This window comes from Camelus bactrianus, chromosome 6 (genome assembly GCF_048773025.1).
Source record: "Camelus bactrianus isolate YW-2024 breed Bactrian camel chromosome 6, ASM4877302v1, whole genome shotgun sequence".
In the NCBI taxonomy this organism is placed as follows: Eukaryota; Metazoa; Chordata; class Mammalia; order Artiodactyla; family Camelidae; genus Camelus; species Camelus bactrianus.
In genome coordinates this window covers 28,733,323-28,751,058 of record NC_133544.1, presented here as the reverse complement: position 1 = coordinate 28,751,058, position 17,736 = coordinate 28,733,323, and the positions used below count along the sequence as shown (strand labels likewise).

The 17,736-nt window shown below is 52.0% G+C and overlaps 1 protein-coding gene across 3 annotated transcripts in view; it reads left to right on the top strand.

The window, feature by feature from the left end:
• Positions 1–17,736, top strand: part of PLEKHD1 (pleckstrin homology and coiled-coil domain containing D1) — a 29,464-nt gene that overhangs the window by 1,145 nt on the left and 10,583 nt on the right. For 2 of the 3 annotated variants that reach the window (XM_074365333.1, XM_045522154.2), the window contains 5 exons: positions 13,258–13,351; positions 13,680–13,769; positions 13,992–14,068; positions 14,891–14,982; positions 15,997–16,049. In XM_074365333.1, coding sequence (XP_074221434.1) covers positions 13,258–13,351; positions 13,680–13,769; positions 13,992–14,068; positions 14,891–14,982; positions 15,997–16,049 — 406 coding nt within the window. Of the gene's footprint in view, positions 1–638; positions 11,840–13,257; positions 13,352–13,679; positions 13,770–13,991; positions 14,069–14,890; positions 14,983–15,996; positions 16,050–17,736 lie in introns of those variants that run through there. The other variant, XM_074365334.1, reaches the window with a different exon arrangement.

The following is a 17,736-nucleotide window of genomic DNA, read 5'->3' as shown; positions in this document are numbered from 1 at the left end:
CCCCCCTGGAAGATGTGCATCCCAGCCTCGGTTGGGGTCATCTCTGCACGAGGCTGGTCGAGCTGGGATGGGACGGCTGAGTTCTCTGTAGAATGGATCTAAGTCAGGGTGGGAGATTGGGTGTGGGCTGAAGAGATCGTGGTCACGGAAGGATCCCAGCTGGGTTAGACTGGGCCAGGCTCCGCGGGGAGGGAGAAGCCCATCACTAACTAGCCAAAGATATTCTCCCGGGACCTCCACTGCCAGTTCCATCATCTTCACACACCCCTGCTCCAAGCTTCGGAGGAGTGGGCTTAAAGGTGGGCATGAGTATCCTACCTCCCACCCCCTACTTTCACCTGCCCCCAACTGGTACACACACTGAGGGATCTTCTGAAAGTCTCCGGCCAGGGGTGGAAGGGCCCCGGAAGGGTCTATGCCCATCACAGGAGGAGAGATTTTGGGAAACCTTCCAACTGTCCCTTGAATCGTGTACATTTTAAAAATCTGGGCCGATGGAAAAGAGGGTCCAGTGCTTCACGCAGAGAAGCCGGATTAGAATGGACTGTGGGTGGGGGTGGGGGTGGGGGTGGGAGCAGGTAGGAGACAGGGCAGAGGCTGAGGAAAGTGGGGGAGGGGATGGATTGGTCTGGATTGGTTTTGTTGGAAGGACTGATCCCTTGGAAGGGGTGGTGGGGAGGGTCAGAGCAGCCCCAGCTCATCTTGCAGCCTCAGCTTCCTGGTCCCAACTCAGAGGCCACTCCCCAGACATCAGTAGCCACTTTCCACTTATAAATGGGCCTGGAAGGTATTGGAAGAAGGGGAAGCTCACAGCTCTGAACTTGCAGGAAGTTCCCAACGCTGGTTTCAGGAGCAATGGGCCATCTTCCAGACAGTTTTCACCTTTAAGTCAAATCTCAGTTCTGAGATTTGCTGTGGAATGGCCTATGATTGGCACCCTACCCCCCCCCCCCGAAGTGTGTCCTTCCAGGAAATTAGGAGTGTCTAGATGCCCCTTCCCATCTCACACTATGAGTCTGCCCCTGAGCAGGGGGACCTCAAATGTTCCCAAGAAGTTAGATCACAGGGTCATGGTAATGGTTGGTTCTGATATTCTGTTTTGATGAATAATTTAATATTTCTACAAGACCATGGAAAAAATGGAGCTGTGGATGGTGTTTCATGTACATTTTTTTGGTTCTGCCAGGTTTCACTCTGGGATTTAATGGACTATAGGTTCCTTGAGTTCCTCTGAAGTTAAGCTAATCTCTGATCCCCTGAATGGAGGCCTGGGGCAGGAGGGACAGCATCTTGTGAGGGGCCTCCAGGGCTGTGCTTTCTGAGCTGCAGCTCCTGACCACCAGGAGCAGGCTTATCTCAACCAGGGCACTCGAGTGGCGGTGGGAAGGCTGCTCATAAATTCGAGTACCATTAGCAGAATGCCCCACCTCCTTCTGCCTCAGCTGCTCCCAGCAGCCAACATTCCTTTTCTACTGGGTCTGACTGCTATCCTTGGTATTACCTCTGGGTCTTGTCATCCAAGATTTCTCTTGCCAGCCATTTTCACCTGATTGCATCCCTGGTAAATGACTAGGGGCCTGTGACCCCCAGGTTATATCCCCTAGCCCCCCTCACCCTCAGGTATGGGGACCTGGCCCCTGCACCTACAGTTGATTCCAGGGCTGGGAGGTGTTGGGGGCAAAGCCTCTAAGCTAAAGGCACAGTGGTGGAGCCAGGGGGGCCTTGGAGAGCTGTAGCACCCCCTACCCCAAGAATCTCTACCATTGGCCCTATAGGAACACAAAAAAATCAATCCAAATCAGAACAGTACATGCCCTGCAACATCAAGTCCTCTAGCCCCCTTCCAAGGAGACTATCACTGCTGTTCCCTTTATAGGAATTCTGGAGTTGCCACTCTGCAAAGACTCCCCTTCCCCTGGGGCCCAGGAAAGACTAACATCCCACCTGCCTACCCTGGGCCTCTGTCCATGTTTACAGTTCTAGGGACACATAACACAAGCGCACACACACAACTTAGCTTTGTGTCAGCAATAGCCAGCCAGAGAGGGTCTGACGTGGAGGAGACATGATGCTAAGCTTAGCCCCCTCTCACTTCCCAGCAGGGCGCCCTGGGCCCCAGTTCCCCATTTGTGACGTGAAGTCTCTGGACTCGAGCTAATTAGCAGCCACAGGAAGACCTGGGTAGGGGGCAGCTCAGGCCCTCCACTGCAGAGACTTGCCATTAGGGCGATCGATGCCCTAGCTGGGGCAGCTGAGGGGAGGGGGCCTGGAAAGGCTCCTGCGCTGCATAAATAACAAATGAGCAGGATGGAGCTGGCTATGGCCAGCTGGGTTCTATAAAACCTCTTCCGCTCAGGGTCTGTCTCAGGGCCTGTGCCTCCAGCTCCTACTGCCCAAGCAGCCGCGCCCTTCCTGGGGTGGGAAGATGCCCTGGAGCTGAAAGGTCAGCTTTCTTTATTTCCCATGAACAACAAAAAGGGAAAAGCATCAAAAACATTACTTAGCCGAGATAAGAGGATCTGGGAAATGTGTCTAGAGGGTCAGGTTGATGACTCTGTTCTCCCCTTTACCTGTGAGTGGTGGAGAGGCAGGTGCTGTTGGCAAAGACCTGGGCAGCTCCGAGGGCAGCTTGGAGACAAGGGAGAAAGGAGAGGAGCATCCCTGCCTCAGCCGGTGTCAGCCCCGTGGTGGGGCTGGTCCAGCAGGCGGCTCGCTCTCTCCCGGGGCTTCATACTTTCCCCCAGCATTCTAGTCCCTCTCCCAGATTCCTCTGAACACCTCCCAAGGCTGGAGCCCCTGATGAGGAGGGCCCAGCCAATTCCTTCCAGCAGCAGGGGCGTCTGCCTTCCTGTCCCTCCTTCCCCCCAGGTGTAAGGTGGCCAGTGGGCCCTGAGCCCAGCCCAGCTGCAGCTCACTCTTATGGAACATTGATGGGTCCTGTCTCAGGAAGTTAAGACTCACAGTGTCCACTAGGTGCCAGGGGACCCTGGTGGCCTCATTTCCCAAATCCCAGGCCACAACCTGCACAGGTGTGGAAAGATGATCTGTGAAATCAGTGGTCACTATACCAAAAAGACTTGCAGAGACTTTCTCCCCACAGATATTTGGGTCCAAGAGTTTCATCTTTGGTTCTGCTTCCTTAAGGTGACCCTGCGATACTGAGCTGTCCCAAAGGGCTGGGGGAAAGAGCTAACCTATCACCTCCATGTACCGGGCTCAGCCTGGCTCTAGTGACACTGGGATTTGGTCTCACTTTCTAGCTCCACTAGCATTTCTCACAGTGGACCGTGGTGTCCCACAGCACAGCTGCAGCATTTCTGCTTGTTCTCTCCCAGCTGGAGGGTGCCTGCAGGCCCCTCTTTTTATAATCAACTTGTGTTCTCCAGACTTCTGGAATGACAGCATTTGGAGGTGGGCAGTGGCTAGGTGGCAGCTGAAGGATCTCCTCAGGTCCCTCTGTCCATCACTCCCTGCCCCTTCTGAGGTGCTGGCATCGAGGTGACATTGTGTCGTTAGGTTCAGGAGATGGGTCCACTCTCCAGATCACAGCACAGCTGTACGATGAAATAACACCCATTACTTTCAGGCTTCACTGGAGTCGTGTGATGATTCGCCCCGACCAAAGTTAAATGAGTTTATTATGCAAACAAGTTACGTTTCTTCCTCCCCGTCCCCCAAGGAGCTGTAAGAGGCTTTTGAGGGCCTGTTTGAAAATGACTCTCACCTGCACAAGGCCTGGAACTCAGGCAGAAACCTTGCAGGCAGTTCAACTTCCTTCTGTCCAAGACCTGGAAATAATAAAGCAGTTTCTTTAGTGCTGTGGCTGTGGTGGCAGGTGAACCTAGGCTTTGAGGCAGGAGCTCTGCCCATGACCAGCTGCATGACCTAGGCCAAGGCGTGGCCACGTCTCAGCTCACTGGCTGGCACTGTCTCATCTAGAAAATGGGAGTGGATCGAATTGTGGTTTTTAAACTGTGTTACAGGGTGATTCTAGAGGTGCCTTGACTCCCCCACAGCAGGGGTGAGGAACAGAAGTTGGGCCTCCAAGGCCCCCCTCCCATTTCACCCATTGCCTCCGCCCTATGATCTGCTTTACATGTTAAGCTTGTCTTTACTATGCTGTTTGAAGAATTCTGCTAACATTTTTTGGAGCCCCTTGGACTTGATGATTTCTGTCTAAACCTTAACTTGTCATCACCATGCATTCACAGGCAGGATTCCTGCCATCTGCTGTCTCAGATCTAGGGCCAGGCAAGTGGCGGAGGCCAGGACCAACATCCCCTGAGCATACCAGGCTGCCTGGAATGAACAAAAGGGACACGCACTGGGGACTGTGTCATTTCTACCTCCATTCTGCCACTTCTGAAAGGGACAGTGTCATAAGCCGTCCTTCCCCGGGTTTAAGGTGTACCTGGCTCCAACCCCACACCCTCATTCTCAGTGCCTGAGGGACTCAGGGATGAGGGATCCTGGGTGCTGGTCCTATTCTCAAAGTTTGTTCCCTGGGGGAGAAGGGAAAGCCAGGCTGGATCTCCTGCCTTCCTGAGAATGGAACCCATGGGCAGCTCACATGTCCACTGGGCTCTCGCTGACCTCTTGAAAGTGAGATAAGTTTGACCCAAAGTATCTTCCCACAGGAAGACCTGAGGAAGTCTCAGGCCTGCACAGGGTTTCTGCTAATCCCTAAACTCTCATTTCCTTGTTTGGGGATCAATCTGCTGCCCAGGGTTGATGGTGTTTGTTGCACAAGCAGACATGGAGCCTGGTTCATCCCCCCTTCTCCCTGCCTGTCCCCACCGCCACACAGATGCAGCAGCCTCCAACAAAGTCTTTGGAAGTCTAGTAGACTGTGCTGAGGGGAAGGTTTACCAAAGAGCAGGGTGGAGGAGGCATTTAGGTCCCAGAGGTGCAAGCACTTAGCTGGGTGCCAGCTCCCTGGTTTCTCAAGCCTCCCAGGCACCCCATCCCGCTACCACCAGAGCTGGCATTGGTCACCGCTGTCTTCACGCTGTAGGACCCAGGCTCTGGCATCTTCCCTGGATCTTCTCTCCTCTGCCCTTTCCCATCACCCCTCCTCCCCACTCTCCTCCAGGATTTCCCCCAGCTCCAAGTTCCTCTCACTCTGTGATGCGAGGCCCTTTCCAGCCCCGACTCCCACACTTGGCTTTTGCATCTCCAAACATGAAGGAGCTCAGCAGAGTAGATGGGCCTTTCTTTAAGAGGACTCGCCTAACTTAGAAGGTACCTATGGGTCTAAGTAGTGTTTTTCCCTCACTTCCAGCTGGTTCAGTTGGGAGGCCAGTGTTGTCCATCAAGCTCTGGTTGAGCCCTTGTTGCACTCAGAGCACTGGGAATAGGAGTAAAGTTGGAGGCAAAGCTTGGAAAAATCCCTCCTGGGTTCCCTGGTTCATGCTGGATGGCACCTGTGTCCGCCCTGTCACGTAAGCTAGAGTCTTGGCCCTCATATCATCCCAGACTCTGCTCTCCCCATTCTTATCTATTCCACCAACTCTGCTGATTTTTATAGGCAATAACCAATAACTCTATTATCATGAATAACTCTAATCTGCCTCTTTGTTGGGCTGTGGTGCCCTCAAAGCCACCGTCTCCGGGTCTAAAACTGCAATTTGACCTCACGAGTGCCTGATTTGAAATCCACTGGCAGCTCCCCTCATCTGCAAGAAGCAGCCCAACCTTCTTGCAAGGACTACACGGCCCGCCCTGCTCTGATCCCTACTTCTCTCTCTGACCTTAACTCCCTCTAACCACCCCCCCACCACTGCCCACTACTTACCTGCTAGTAATACCAGACACCTTTTTTTTTTAACAAATGATTCCATTAAAAAAAAACTGAAGTATAGTCAGTTACAATGTGTCAATTTCTGGTGTACAGCACAATGTCCTAGTCATGCATATATATATACATATATTCATTTTCATATTCTTTTTCATTAAATGTTGTTACAAGATATTGAATATAGTTCCCTGTGCTATACACCATCTTTTGATAACCTTGAATGTAATATTCCTTGCATATGCTGTTCCTTCTGTCTGGAAGGCATCTCCCACTTCCTCCTCCTCTCAGTTTCCTAAGATACTCCTATTCATTCTTCCAAACCCTGCTCAGCTGTCCCCTCCTCTCAGAGAACTCCCTTGGCTGAACAACTAAACCATTTATCTCCCTGGTCTATTCTCTTCCTGTACCTCATACAAACTTGCAATGCAGCAAGGTACCCTGGTGCTTTATAATGATCCCAGCTGCCCACTTACCAGCTGTGTGACCTGAGGTGTGTTACTTAACCTCTCTGTTCACTTACTTCATCTAGTTCACGTGAGGAGTGACTGAGTTAACAAACATTTTGATGTTCCTAAAACAGTGCCTGGCAAAGAGGAGGAGCTCAATAAGCATTGAGTATTGTTTAAATGATTGATTTGTACAATGCTTGCTTCTGTACTTGCCTGTAAGCTCCCTGAGGGCAGGGAATCATCTGGCCTCAGGGCCCAGGCTATAACAGGTGATTTGTTAATGCTCTCTGACTTGAGCCCTTTGCAGTCCCTTTGCAAAGAGAAGCTCTCAGAAGAAAAACAGCAATGCAAGCTTAAGTGATGAGGAAAGCCACCTGTCGTGGTGAGGGGGACTGGGCATTAGAGAGCACAGCAGTTGAGGACATGTGACCCAACCAGGTTCATTTGCCCAAGGCCCAGCAAGTCAAACACTGAGCCATCTAGGTTTGTGGCAGAGAAAAGGTTTATTCCAAAGGCAGCCAAGTGAAGAGACAGGAGAACAAATCTCATATCTGCCCTCCCGAAGGCTAGGGGCTTGGGGTATTTCTGGGATAAAGAGGCAGGGTGGTCTGAGACATGGGGAGAGGTGATTGGAGGAAAAGGAAAGGTGAGGTGACCAGTGCTCCGCCCAGGCATATTGAGTCACTCACTTCTTCATTGGACGCATGTGCAAGCTTCAGAGGAGTTGGTATGAAATATGGGGGAATTTGGGGATGTGACGTCAAAAGGTCACCTATCAGACAAGTGAGTCTAGTTTGTGCAGGCTCTAATCAGCCAGGTTGAGTCTGTCCGGTTTCTTTCCTAGCGTCAGAGGGATTTTTAATAAGTCCTTCCCTTATCTGCTGTTCTGTAAGAACAACTCAAGAATTTCTGTTAGTCACCAGTTTCTATTATGGGGTTTTAACCCAATGGGGCAGTTTCAGTCCCTCCCTATTTCTCTCTCTCTTTCTTTTTTTTTTTTGTTATTGAAATATAATATACAATGTTGTGTTGATTTCTGGTGTACAGCATAGTGATTCAGTTACACATATATATATTATATATATATATAAAATATATATTCCTTTTCATATTCTTTTTCATCTTTTGATTGAATTCTTCAATCTTGAAGGAAGAGAGCTACTTCCTGCTGATAAGGGGCATGCCTAAGGAGGACTTGAGGAATGAAATTGTTTTGCATTTGATTGCAACCATGGGACCAAGGCTTTGGGTCTGGACCTTTATGCTGAATGATCATCATATGGGTTGAAGTTTTGGGCTTAAGGATATGCAACAAAGAGCAAGCTCAAAGTTTGAATGAGAAGGAATATAAATCATAGCAAGCACAAAACAATGACCCTTAGTTTAAGTAATCCCTCAAATATAGACCTGATTCCTGATGGGATCCATGAAAAGATATTTCCTAAGAGATCGAATCCAGGTTCTTGTGTTGACACTTGTTGGCATCAAGCTGTCTACTTTTATCCCAGTAGGTTTTAACTTCCGATGTGATATTAACATATATGTAACGGAAGCTATTGGCCACTACACATATGTCCCTTTCTATGCTGCAAACCTCAGCGCCACAGCGTTTGGCTTGCTGCATGTCGGGCAAAAGAACCTGGTTCGGTAACAGGCGGACAGAGCTGAGCTCCAAGTTTGCCACTTACTGGTTGCTGAACCTCTCTGTGCCTCAGCTTCCTCATCAGTGAAATAGAAAAACAAATACCCTCATCTCTTAGAGTTGTTGTAAGAGATTTCAATAATGTCAATAAGACAGAAAAGTGGGTGTCTCGGCCCCTCATAAATTCTCCTTAATCTAGAGGTGAAGGTACTTAAATTCTTTTAAGAGCAAAGAGAGGAGGCAACCAGGGTAGACACAGACCCCTCACTCACACACACATCTGGGCTTCACCGCAGCACGGTGGGCTGGACAGGGAGGCCCTAAAGGTTAGGGCTGGAGACAAGGGACTGAAGTTGGCCTGGGTGGAAGGGGGAAGCCTTGGGCAGGAGGGACGGGCAGATGCAGAAAAGTACTGTGTGTTTGGAGGACAGTGAGCTGCCCAGCTGGGCTGGGGCCAAGAGCTCCCGCCAGTAGGAGCTATTGTGAGCACAAATGGAAGAGGAGTCGGGGGAGGCTGCAGCAGACGCTGAATCTAATAATAATAAATATTAATAGTAGTAATAAAAGTGAACACTTATGGACTATTACCACGGGTCACACAATGTTCGAAATCTTTATGTGAACAAACTCATTTAATTATCTGGACGCCACTCAGAGATATATGTACTATTTTTATCCTCAAATCACCCTGAGGGACCTGAGCCCTAGTGAGATCAGGGGACTTGACCTGGCCATGCTGCTGGTACATGGCAGAGCTCTGACCCTTGGCTACCCCAGCCTTGACACCTCCTGCCTTCGGCCCATCTGTTTCCTGCCCAAGTGATGGCGCAAAGGCCAAAGCAGCTCCTGAGACAGTGTGATGTGGGAGTAGGAACAGGGAGTTGTCCGTGGGTTCCAGTCCCAACTCCACCGCCGCCCTCACTGTGCGACCTTGCATATATGTCCTCACTTTTAAGCCTCAGTTTTCTCATCTGTAAAATGGGAACAAAAAGCCCTCCCTTCCGGGATTGTTGATAGCTCAAATACTGGTACATACGCTGTGCGTGGGAGCCAGCCCATGAGAACAGTGAAATAACCAGTGACTATCTCCAGCCCCTATTCAGCCCTCCCAACTCTGTAGGGCCTGGAGGGATGTAGCCCCTAGCTTGTAGTCAGAATGAGAGGTCTGGGAGTAAGGGGACTTTGGAGGATAAGACAGGAAAACGAAGTGCCCTTCTGCGCAGGGGCACTCTGGACCTGGGTCCTCACCGGCCGAGAAGCAGCTGAGAATCATCAGCCAGGGCAGTGGGCAGGCCCTGAGGCAGGGCTGTACGCACAGCCAGCTCTTTGGGTCCTAGGAGTGCGCCTGCCTGATGCGTTCTTTGTTGGGCTATCCTCTTCCAGGCCTGTGCCAGCTCCCCTCCCTTGGCCCCCACTGCCACCCCCACCCAAGCCAAGCTGAGAACAGCTGCAACTGGGCCAGACTTGGCATGCATGGCTCATGGGCCTTCCGCAATCCCTGCTGCCCACGGTGGGGCCCTCCGGCCTGCTGACGTCCAGCTGGCATGGAGCAAAGGCTGCCCTGGACATCCATCTTCCCCTGCCTCTCTGTGCCCTCCTTCAAAGGGCAAGAGGAGGGCCATGACATTTGGGGACGCATCCCATGTAGCAGGCAAGTGCGGAGGACTTTATATGCCTTCACCCATCACATCCTCTCTCATCCCTCTTGTGGCCACAGCCCCTAATGGATTTCCCTGCCTCACCCACCCCTCTCCCTGCCACGCCCCACCCGCCAACAATCTGTTCTCAACACAGCAGCCAGGCTGAGCCCTTTGGAATGTGTGTCAGATCATGTCATTCCTGCTCAAAACCTGCCAGTGACTGTCTCTCTGATTCAGAGGAAAAACTAACTAGCAGTGTGACTTTCAACAAGTCATGTCATTTTTCTGCTTCATTTCTGCCCATCGAAAATGCAGACACCTGCCTCATAAGATGATAGTAAGTGTTAAATGCGTTAACAGAGATAACTGCTTGGAATAAGGCATGGCTTGGGGTAAATGCTAAATGATTATTAGCTATATCGTTATTGTTTTTACAGTAGCCCACAGGGCCTTACACAATCTGCTTTCTACCTGGCTCCCTTTGCTGCAGACTCTCAGTTTCTTCCAGAGCCAGGCATACTTCCCACCCCAGGGCCTTTGCACCTGCGGCTTCTCTGCCTGAAACACTTCTCTGCAAATATTACCTTCAGGTTCTCCCTGATCACTCTGTTTAATATGGAGCACTCCCCTACCCACCCCTTACCCTATTACCTACCCTACTTTATTTTCCTCCATAGCATTTATCAACGTCTGGTACATGGCATCTCATCTATTTACTGTCTGCCTCCCCACCACACGCACTGAGTGTAAGCTCTATGGGGACAGGGATTTGTGTCTCTCTTGTCCACAACTCTATCCTCAACACCCAGACATTGCCTGACATAGGATAGGAGGGCCGCATTATTTGTTGGATCAATGAATGAAACTTCCCAGCAGCCCCAAGAGACAGATATTTGCACCCACATTTTATAGAGGGGCTTTGAGGGAAAGTCTCAGCAGGCTGGGAGCTTGCCTCAGACTGTGGTTTGAGGGATGAGGACTGACTTCAGAGCCCCATTCTCTCCCTGCTCAAGTGACTAGTGATTGTCAGCCCTTCACCCCCACCAAGTCCCTGGCACAGTGCTTTGTTCTGAGTGTGAAGGGGCCTCTGGAAGTGTCAGAAAGGCAAGAAGGTATTTTTTTTAATTTTGTTTTTTATTGAAGTGTAGTTGATTTACAATGTTAGTTTCAAATGTACAGCAAAGCAACTTAGTTTTACATACACATACATATATATATTTTTTCAGATTCTTTCCCATTATATGTTATTACAAAAGAAGAAGGTATTTGTCTGAGTCAGCTCAGGCTTCCATGACACAATACTACAGACTGGGTAAACAGTCTTTTAAACTGTTCTGCTAACTACAGAAATTTGTTTCCTCACTGTTCTGGAAGATGGAAGTCTGAGATCAGGGTGCCCGCATAGGCAGGGTCTGGTCAGGACCCTCTTCCTGGCTTGCAGACGGCTGCCTTCTCACTGTGTTCTCAAGTGACAGAGAGAGAGCAAATGCTTCCTCTTCTCAGAAGGCCCCAGTCCCATCTGATTCTGGCCCCACCTATTGACCTCATTTAACCTTAATTATGGCCTAAAGACCCTTTCTCCAGATACAGTCACACTGGGGTTTTGGGCTTCAGCATGTGAATCTGGGGGACACACTTCAGTCCATAGTGGTATTTCAGAAGCCACTGAAAGGGGAGGAGAAGGGTCCCCAGGAGGCGGTCCTGTGCTGCCTGCCTCACGTTTTCCTGTGGGCAATGCATATGCGGACCGTGGGAATGCAGCGCTCAGCCCTGTCCTGGGTCTGATGCGAATCAGCAGAGTGATGAGCACAATCTCATTTTATCCTCACAACAACCAGATGAGGTAGGTGTTATCACCCCATTCTACAGGTGAATAAATTGAGGCTCAGAGAAGCGTACTTAGTTGCCCAAAGCCCCCCACCTGGGAAATGGCAGGTCTGTTCGACGCCAAAGCCTGTGTTCTTAGCTGCTCTGTGAAGTTCCCTTGAAACTGTCAGAGGACGTCTCCCTCGGCCCACAGGACTGAGGGGCCACGGCCTGCCCTCTAGGAGCCGGGCATCCCCTCGGGACAAGATAAGCGCGTGGGGTGTGGAAGTGGCGCAAAGTGCCAGGTGCAGGAGGAGCTCAGATGGCAATGTGGGCTGGGCTGCTCACCAGGGGTGAGAAGTTCAGTCAGATGAAGAGAGAGGGTGGGCATTCCTGGGAGAACTGCAGTCTCCTTCGCAGGAGGACGTGGTGAGGTGGGAGGCCGTGAGCTCAGTGCCTGCCGTGAGCAGAGAGGATCAAGGGCAGACGTGGCAGGAAAGCTGAGGTGGGGGGAGGCAGGGACAGGGGTTGGAGGGCCCGGAATGTGCCTGCAATTCTGCAGAAGGTGGTATTCATGTGCTCTTCCTCCACTGGGGGCAGAGAGGCCTGGGGAAGAGTTGGCATCAACCGGATGTCACTTCTGAGGTCCGTAGCTCCCTTTGGTATCTGGCTGGGCCAAGAGGGCCAGTGCAAATAAAGAGCAAGGTTGGCGTGAGGTGCACAGTAAAGGACAGAGCTGAGCTGAGCTTTCCTGGGGGAGGCGAGATGGCAGCTGTGAGCAGTCCCAGCGACCCTCCCACTGCAGCTGTGACCTCAGGAAAGATCACATGGCTGGTGGCACCTTCCCAGATTCACTGACTCCACCTTGCCCGGCGGCAACTTTTGGAGCCCCTCACAAGAGGGTGCGTCTCACCGCGGTGTGCTGGTGAATGTTCAACAACTGGCTCTCTTGGGGGCAGAGTGGGGTGCGACACTGTTTTGTAGCATTCAATGATTTTCATGATGCAAATACTCCCCTGTGACTAATATCAGCTACCAATACGATGTCACTGATCGCAGAGCCAGAGACGAGAGTCACTCTGTTATTGGCTACTGGGAGCCCATATGAGCTGGCCCCTGCACACCGTTGCTTCCACCTCCCCCAAGACCCATGGCTCCAACAGCAGCATTAGCAGGGCACCTGGGAGGAAGGAGCCAGCCACTCTGGGTGTCCCAGAGCCTTGGGGCTCTCAGGTCCAATTGGATCTTCCCCTGGAGGGCACCTGATGTCTTATCCCAGTTAGTCCTTCAAGAGTCCCCAGGGTGGGTCCAAGTGCTCCACATATGAGCATCAAAGTCAGAAAGCACCAAGGTCCCAGAAGTCCTAAGTTAGACCTAAGTCCCAGAAGGAGGCCATGGAGCAGCTGAGACCAAAGGGAATGCAGGTGTCATGTGTAGCTGCAGGCCTGGTCTCGCCAGCCCGGTACCCACTCTTCATTTGACTGCCAGTCTTCAGGACCTCTTGCCAAAAGACCCATCTTGGAATCTTGTGTTTTCTTGTCCTCCTCTGCCCCTCCTGGGGTAGACCCTAAGGGACTGAGATCATGGCTCACAGGGTTGAAGTTACCCGAGGGGGACCACAGACACCCCCAATGCCAAGAGTGGCAGCTTGGGGGGGTGGAGGAGGCAGTTGTGGAAGACTAGAGGCCACCACAGACCTCCCACTTCTGCTGCTGGTACGAGGATCAGGCAGCCTTGTGGCGGGCGGCTGGCCGGCTGAGGCCTTTGCCCAGATGTGGAATGTGAGTTGATGAGGATCAGTCTGAGTTGGTGTCCCCGTGGGCTCCTTGTGTGAGTGCGGGCCCCCCAAGGGCACTCTTGTTGTCCCAAGGAACCTCACCCCTTCTCTCATGGTTGCCCCTCCTTCCCCACCACCTGCTATAGGTTTTTCATCATCAAAGAGAGCTTTCTTCTCTACTACTCTGAGAGCGAAAAAAAGAGCTTTGAAACCAATAAATACTTCAATATACATCCTAAGGTGAGGGGGCCTCTCCCAAGGACCACAGACGGGGAGGGCCCAGGGGGGACCATGGGGACTGGTATCCTCTGAGGGTAGGGTACGACCTGTTGTCTTGCTGTGGTCTAACAGAGAGTCTGGAAAACAAATCCTTTTGGGGGCACAAGCTGCCCTGTTCCCTTTCTGGGCTAGATTCCTTCCCTCCTGTGCCCCTTCTGGGAGAGTTCTGGTCTGGCTTCCAGCCTAGAGCCAGACCTTGGCAAGACCTGTCTGTGGCTGAGGGCTCCCAGAGGCTTTGAGTGACCTGGCCTGGACGGGGTGGGGGCCGCCTGTCCTGGTTCTTTCTCAGGGTGTCATCCCTCTGGGAGGCTGCCTGGTGGAGGCCAAAGAAGAGCCCAGCATGCCCTACGCCATGAAAATCTCCCACCAGGATTTCCATGTGAGTAAGGCTCTCCCCCAAGCCTGCTCTCAACAGGGACAGAGCAGTTTCTCTCAGATCTCCCATCTCCCTGGGGACAACCCCTCCAGTGGGCTGGCCTGGGAGGGGTGTCAGTGACTTGGGGATGTGGGGTGGGCGAGCAAAGCAGGGCCTGCAGAGTGGCCTCCATCATCCTCAGGGTGGCCTCCTCTCAGGTACACCCATGGCTCCTCTTCCTGGCAGGGGAACGTCTTACTGGCTGCCGAGTCCGAGTTTGAGCAGACCCAGTGGCTGGAGATGCTGCAGGAGTCTGGGAAGGTGTAAGTGCACATGGGCAGGATGGGGTCCAGAAGGGGAAAGGTATGGGCTGGGCCGACCCTGATCTCCCTGCCTCTCTGCTGGGATCCCAGTGGGCACTGAGGTCCCTGGGAGAGGGCAGGGTGGGGAGGGCAGGGTGGTGGGAGTTGGTTAGGGTAGGAAGAGGAGACGGACCAGGTTTAAAGCATCTGTAGGGGGTTCTTCTATGTGAGATTTGCTTGTCCAGAATCACAGGTGGCAGATGTGGACATTGTTTGTCTCCAACTCTCAGGAGCAAATCCAGCATCACTCGGAGGATTTGGCTGCCTCCCGACACCCATCTCATCTCCCCAGGCCCATAATTAATCCTAGCACAGACCAGAGCTTGTGCTTGTAGATCAGAGTCCAGATCACAGAAACCTCTAGCCCAGCACAGTCCATTTGCACACAAACCCCTGTCCCAGCACCTGCCTATTCATGCTGGGTTGTGCTTTTAGTTCTAAAAATAATGCTGATTGCATGCCCCCTGCCAGGCCTTGTGCCAGGTGATGGGCATTCAGTGGTGGAGAAAGTGGCACAGGAAGCAATCTCTTCCCTGCTCTGAAAGTGCTGTCGGCCCAGCCCATGGCGTCCCACTTTGCAGACTGGGCCAGCCTCTGGGGCTGTAACTGATCCACGCTGGTGACGTGCCCAGAGCCACGGGTGCCAGAGTGAATGCAAGCTGTGATTCTGGAGGAGAGGATGGCGAGTACATACCATGCACGCTTTTCCTCCTCCATCCTTCTGTTTTAACGATTTTGTGTTTCTTCCTCCTCTCTCCTGTCCCATCTGCCCTCCCTCCCCAGGACTTGGAAGAACGCCCAGCTGGGAGAAGCCATGATCAAAAGCCTAGAGGCCCAGGGGCTGCAGTTGGCCAAGGAGAAGCAGGAGTATTTAGGTTGGCTGACGGATGGGCTAGAAACCGTCTCCCTGATGGTAGCATTTCAGGGCGGGTGGCTGCAGCCAGGGGCTTGGTGCAGGAGTGAGGGAGCGTGTCTTGGGTGGGGCTTAGCAGGCTACGAGGAGCCAGAGACCTGCTCGGAGTCTGGAGAGCTTTCTGGCATGATACATGTCCCTTGGGCCAGCATGACAGGAGGCAGGAGAGCCCGGTGGTTAGGAGCCGGGCTCTGGACCCAGCTCTGTCGTTTATCTATCAGCTGTGTGTGTCTTTAGGCAGCTCACCCTAAGCTTCCGTTTCCTCATCCTTAAAATGGAGACAAAACAGGTCCCTAGCTTTTAGAGATGGTGTGGGGATTGGGTTAAATGAGAAAATGCCCGTAAGCACTTGTGTCAGGCACACAGTAAGCACCCCACAAATGGAGCTGATGTTGTTATCCTGCCCTGGGCCCCCAGGTCCTGGACTTGGCCCCAGTACTCACCCCCAGTCCACTGTAGATCTGACCATAAGGTTCTAGGCTCCTGTGTCCTGACTCACTGGTGGGCATGCTCTGTCTGACAAAGAAGAAGGTGAATCTGGGGGGCTGGTCCTTTGCCTGGGACCCTCTCCTCTGCTGCCTCCTTAGACACGTGAGGCCCCAGTGCTGGTTCCCCTCTGCCTCTTCCAGACACACTTTGTCCCCAGGACCTGCCCTGTCCCACTAGCCAAACACTAGAACAGAGGTCAACAGCACCCCAGGGGGCACAGAGACCCACTTGAGCTTCCAAAGATGAGCTGTCATTGTCTTGTGAATGCACAAAGCAGAGGCAGTGATGGGAAAGGAGGGTAGCAGCTCAGGACAGCACAGAGCTTCCATCCCCGGGAGCTGGCCCCACGCTCTGGTTGGCCTGGGTGAGGTGGTGCCAAACCCCTCCTTGGGAGGGGCTGGGGGAAGACGGAGGTGACTGCAGCGCCAACCCCTCGAGACCGGACCTGGAGTGCGCTTTTCATGAGTCTGTGTGCTTGCTTTGGCAGACAAACTGATGGAGGAGACCGAAGAGCTCTGCCTTCAGAGGGAGCAGAGAGAGGTAGGGGCGAACGGAGGCTGCTCAGAATTGCTGCCGCTCCCCACCGCCTCCCACTCTGTGGGCCCTTTCGCAGCCAAGGTGTACTGGCTGGTGTTCCTGGCCTTAGGGAAGGATGTAGGGGACATGGGCACCAGAGAGCTTGCTGAGAAATCAGACGGCAGATCGGGGAGGCCAAGGAGATGTCAGTGATTGGGACTTGCTGTAGCTTCTTGGCAAGAAGTGTATCTCTCCTTGCCAATCCCCAGAGAGGAAAGTAAAAAGCCTAGGTGATCACTTTCTAGAGAACGAGCCATTCAAAAATTTTATAAGCTGTGTCAGGAGGTAATGAGCTGCTTGTCACTGGTGATCTTCACAGGAGGATGTCGTGGCCTCTCTCATTCATAGAGGGGCTTCTGGCATCATAAAGGTGATTGGATTGAGTATCAGATTTCCCTCCATCCTCTAAATGTCAGCATACTAGTTCTAAGGAGTCTAAGCATTGGCTGGAGGCAGCCTGTTGCATAAAGATCCTTGCCTCATTTGGGTGTGGGGAGCGGCTGAAGTCTACTTCATTTGGGATCTCCAGGCAGCACTGGGCCTAGCCTGTTCTGAGAAGTCATTACCACCCCTGAAGGGCAGGGTAGGGTAGTGGTTAGTGGCACTGGCTTGGAGCCAGGCCACTTATGTTTGTTTGTATTGTGTTTGTATCACCACTTCTGGTTGTGTGACCTTGGGCAAGTTACCTAACCTCTCTGAACATTAATAGTCACATGATAAATGGGGATAATGATAGAACCCCTCTTATCAGGGATGTTGTGAGGATTAGATGAGATGTTACATATAAAGTGCTTGGCACGTAGTACATGCTTAATGAACATGTGTGTGTGTGTGTGTGTGTGTGTGTGTGTGTGTGTGTGTTTTAATATTATGATCATTAATGATTAGCCCATCCTGCACTTGAACTGCCTGAGCCCAAGGCTACAGAGAGGCATGCCTGGGGCATCCGCAGAGGGAGGGCCTGATTTGGTTCACTTCTCTTTGCCTGGTTCCTTTTCCTTGTCTCTCCCAGGCAAGTCCAGGGCTGGGCCCATCAGCCTGTGTACAGTGCCTCCCTCTCTGACTTGACTCCTGCAGCCTCCTCACCCTTCCCAACCACCCCTCACTGGACTTGGAAACAGGCCCTACAGTCAAGAAGCATCATGTCCCTGTAGCACCGTGAACACTCCCAGGGCCTGGCACAGCACCTGGCCCGGGATGGGTGCTTGACAAATGTTGTGGAATGACTCAATGAATGAATATTTTGGATTCTTATTGTTTTACATTACATCTTGGTTTTAATCCCGTCGGATAATCCACCCTCATTTTTCTTCTCCCAAAATTTTATCAGGTATTCTTGCCCATTTATTCTCCCAGCTGAAGGTCATTATCATTTTGTCAATTACCAAAAAAACCCCCCAAAACCCCCCAAAAACCCCAAGACGAAATACCCCAAACCAAAACAAACAAGAGAGAAAAAAAAGGGAAATCTATTGAGGATCTGCATTAGGATTGCATGGATTTGAGGATTGGCCTGTGACAGCACTGAGCCTTCCTCCCCTCAGTGGTGTGCAAGCCTCCAGGTATCTGGGTCTCCGGGCTCTGGTCTGTCCTTCTGGCATTAGAGTTTTGGCATTTTCTTCATATAGTTCTGTACATTTTGAGAAGTGAG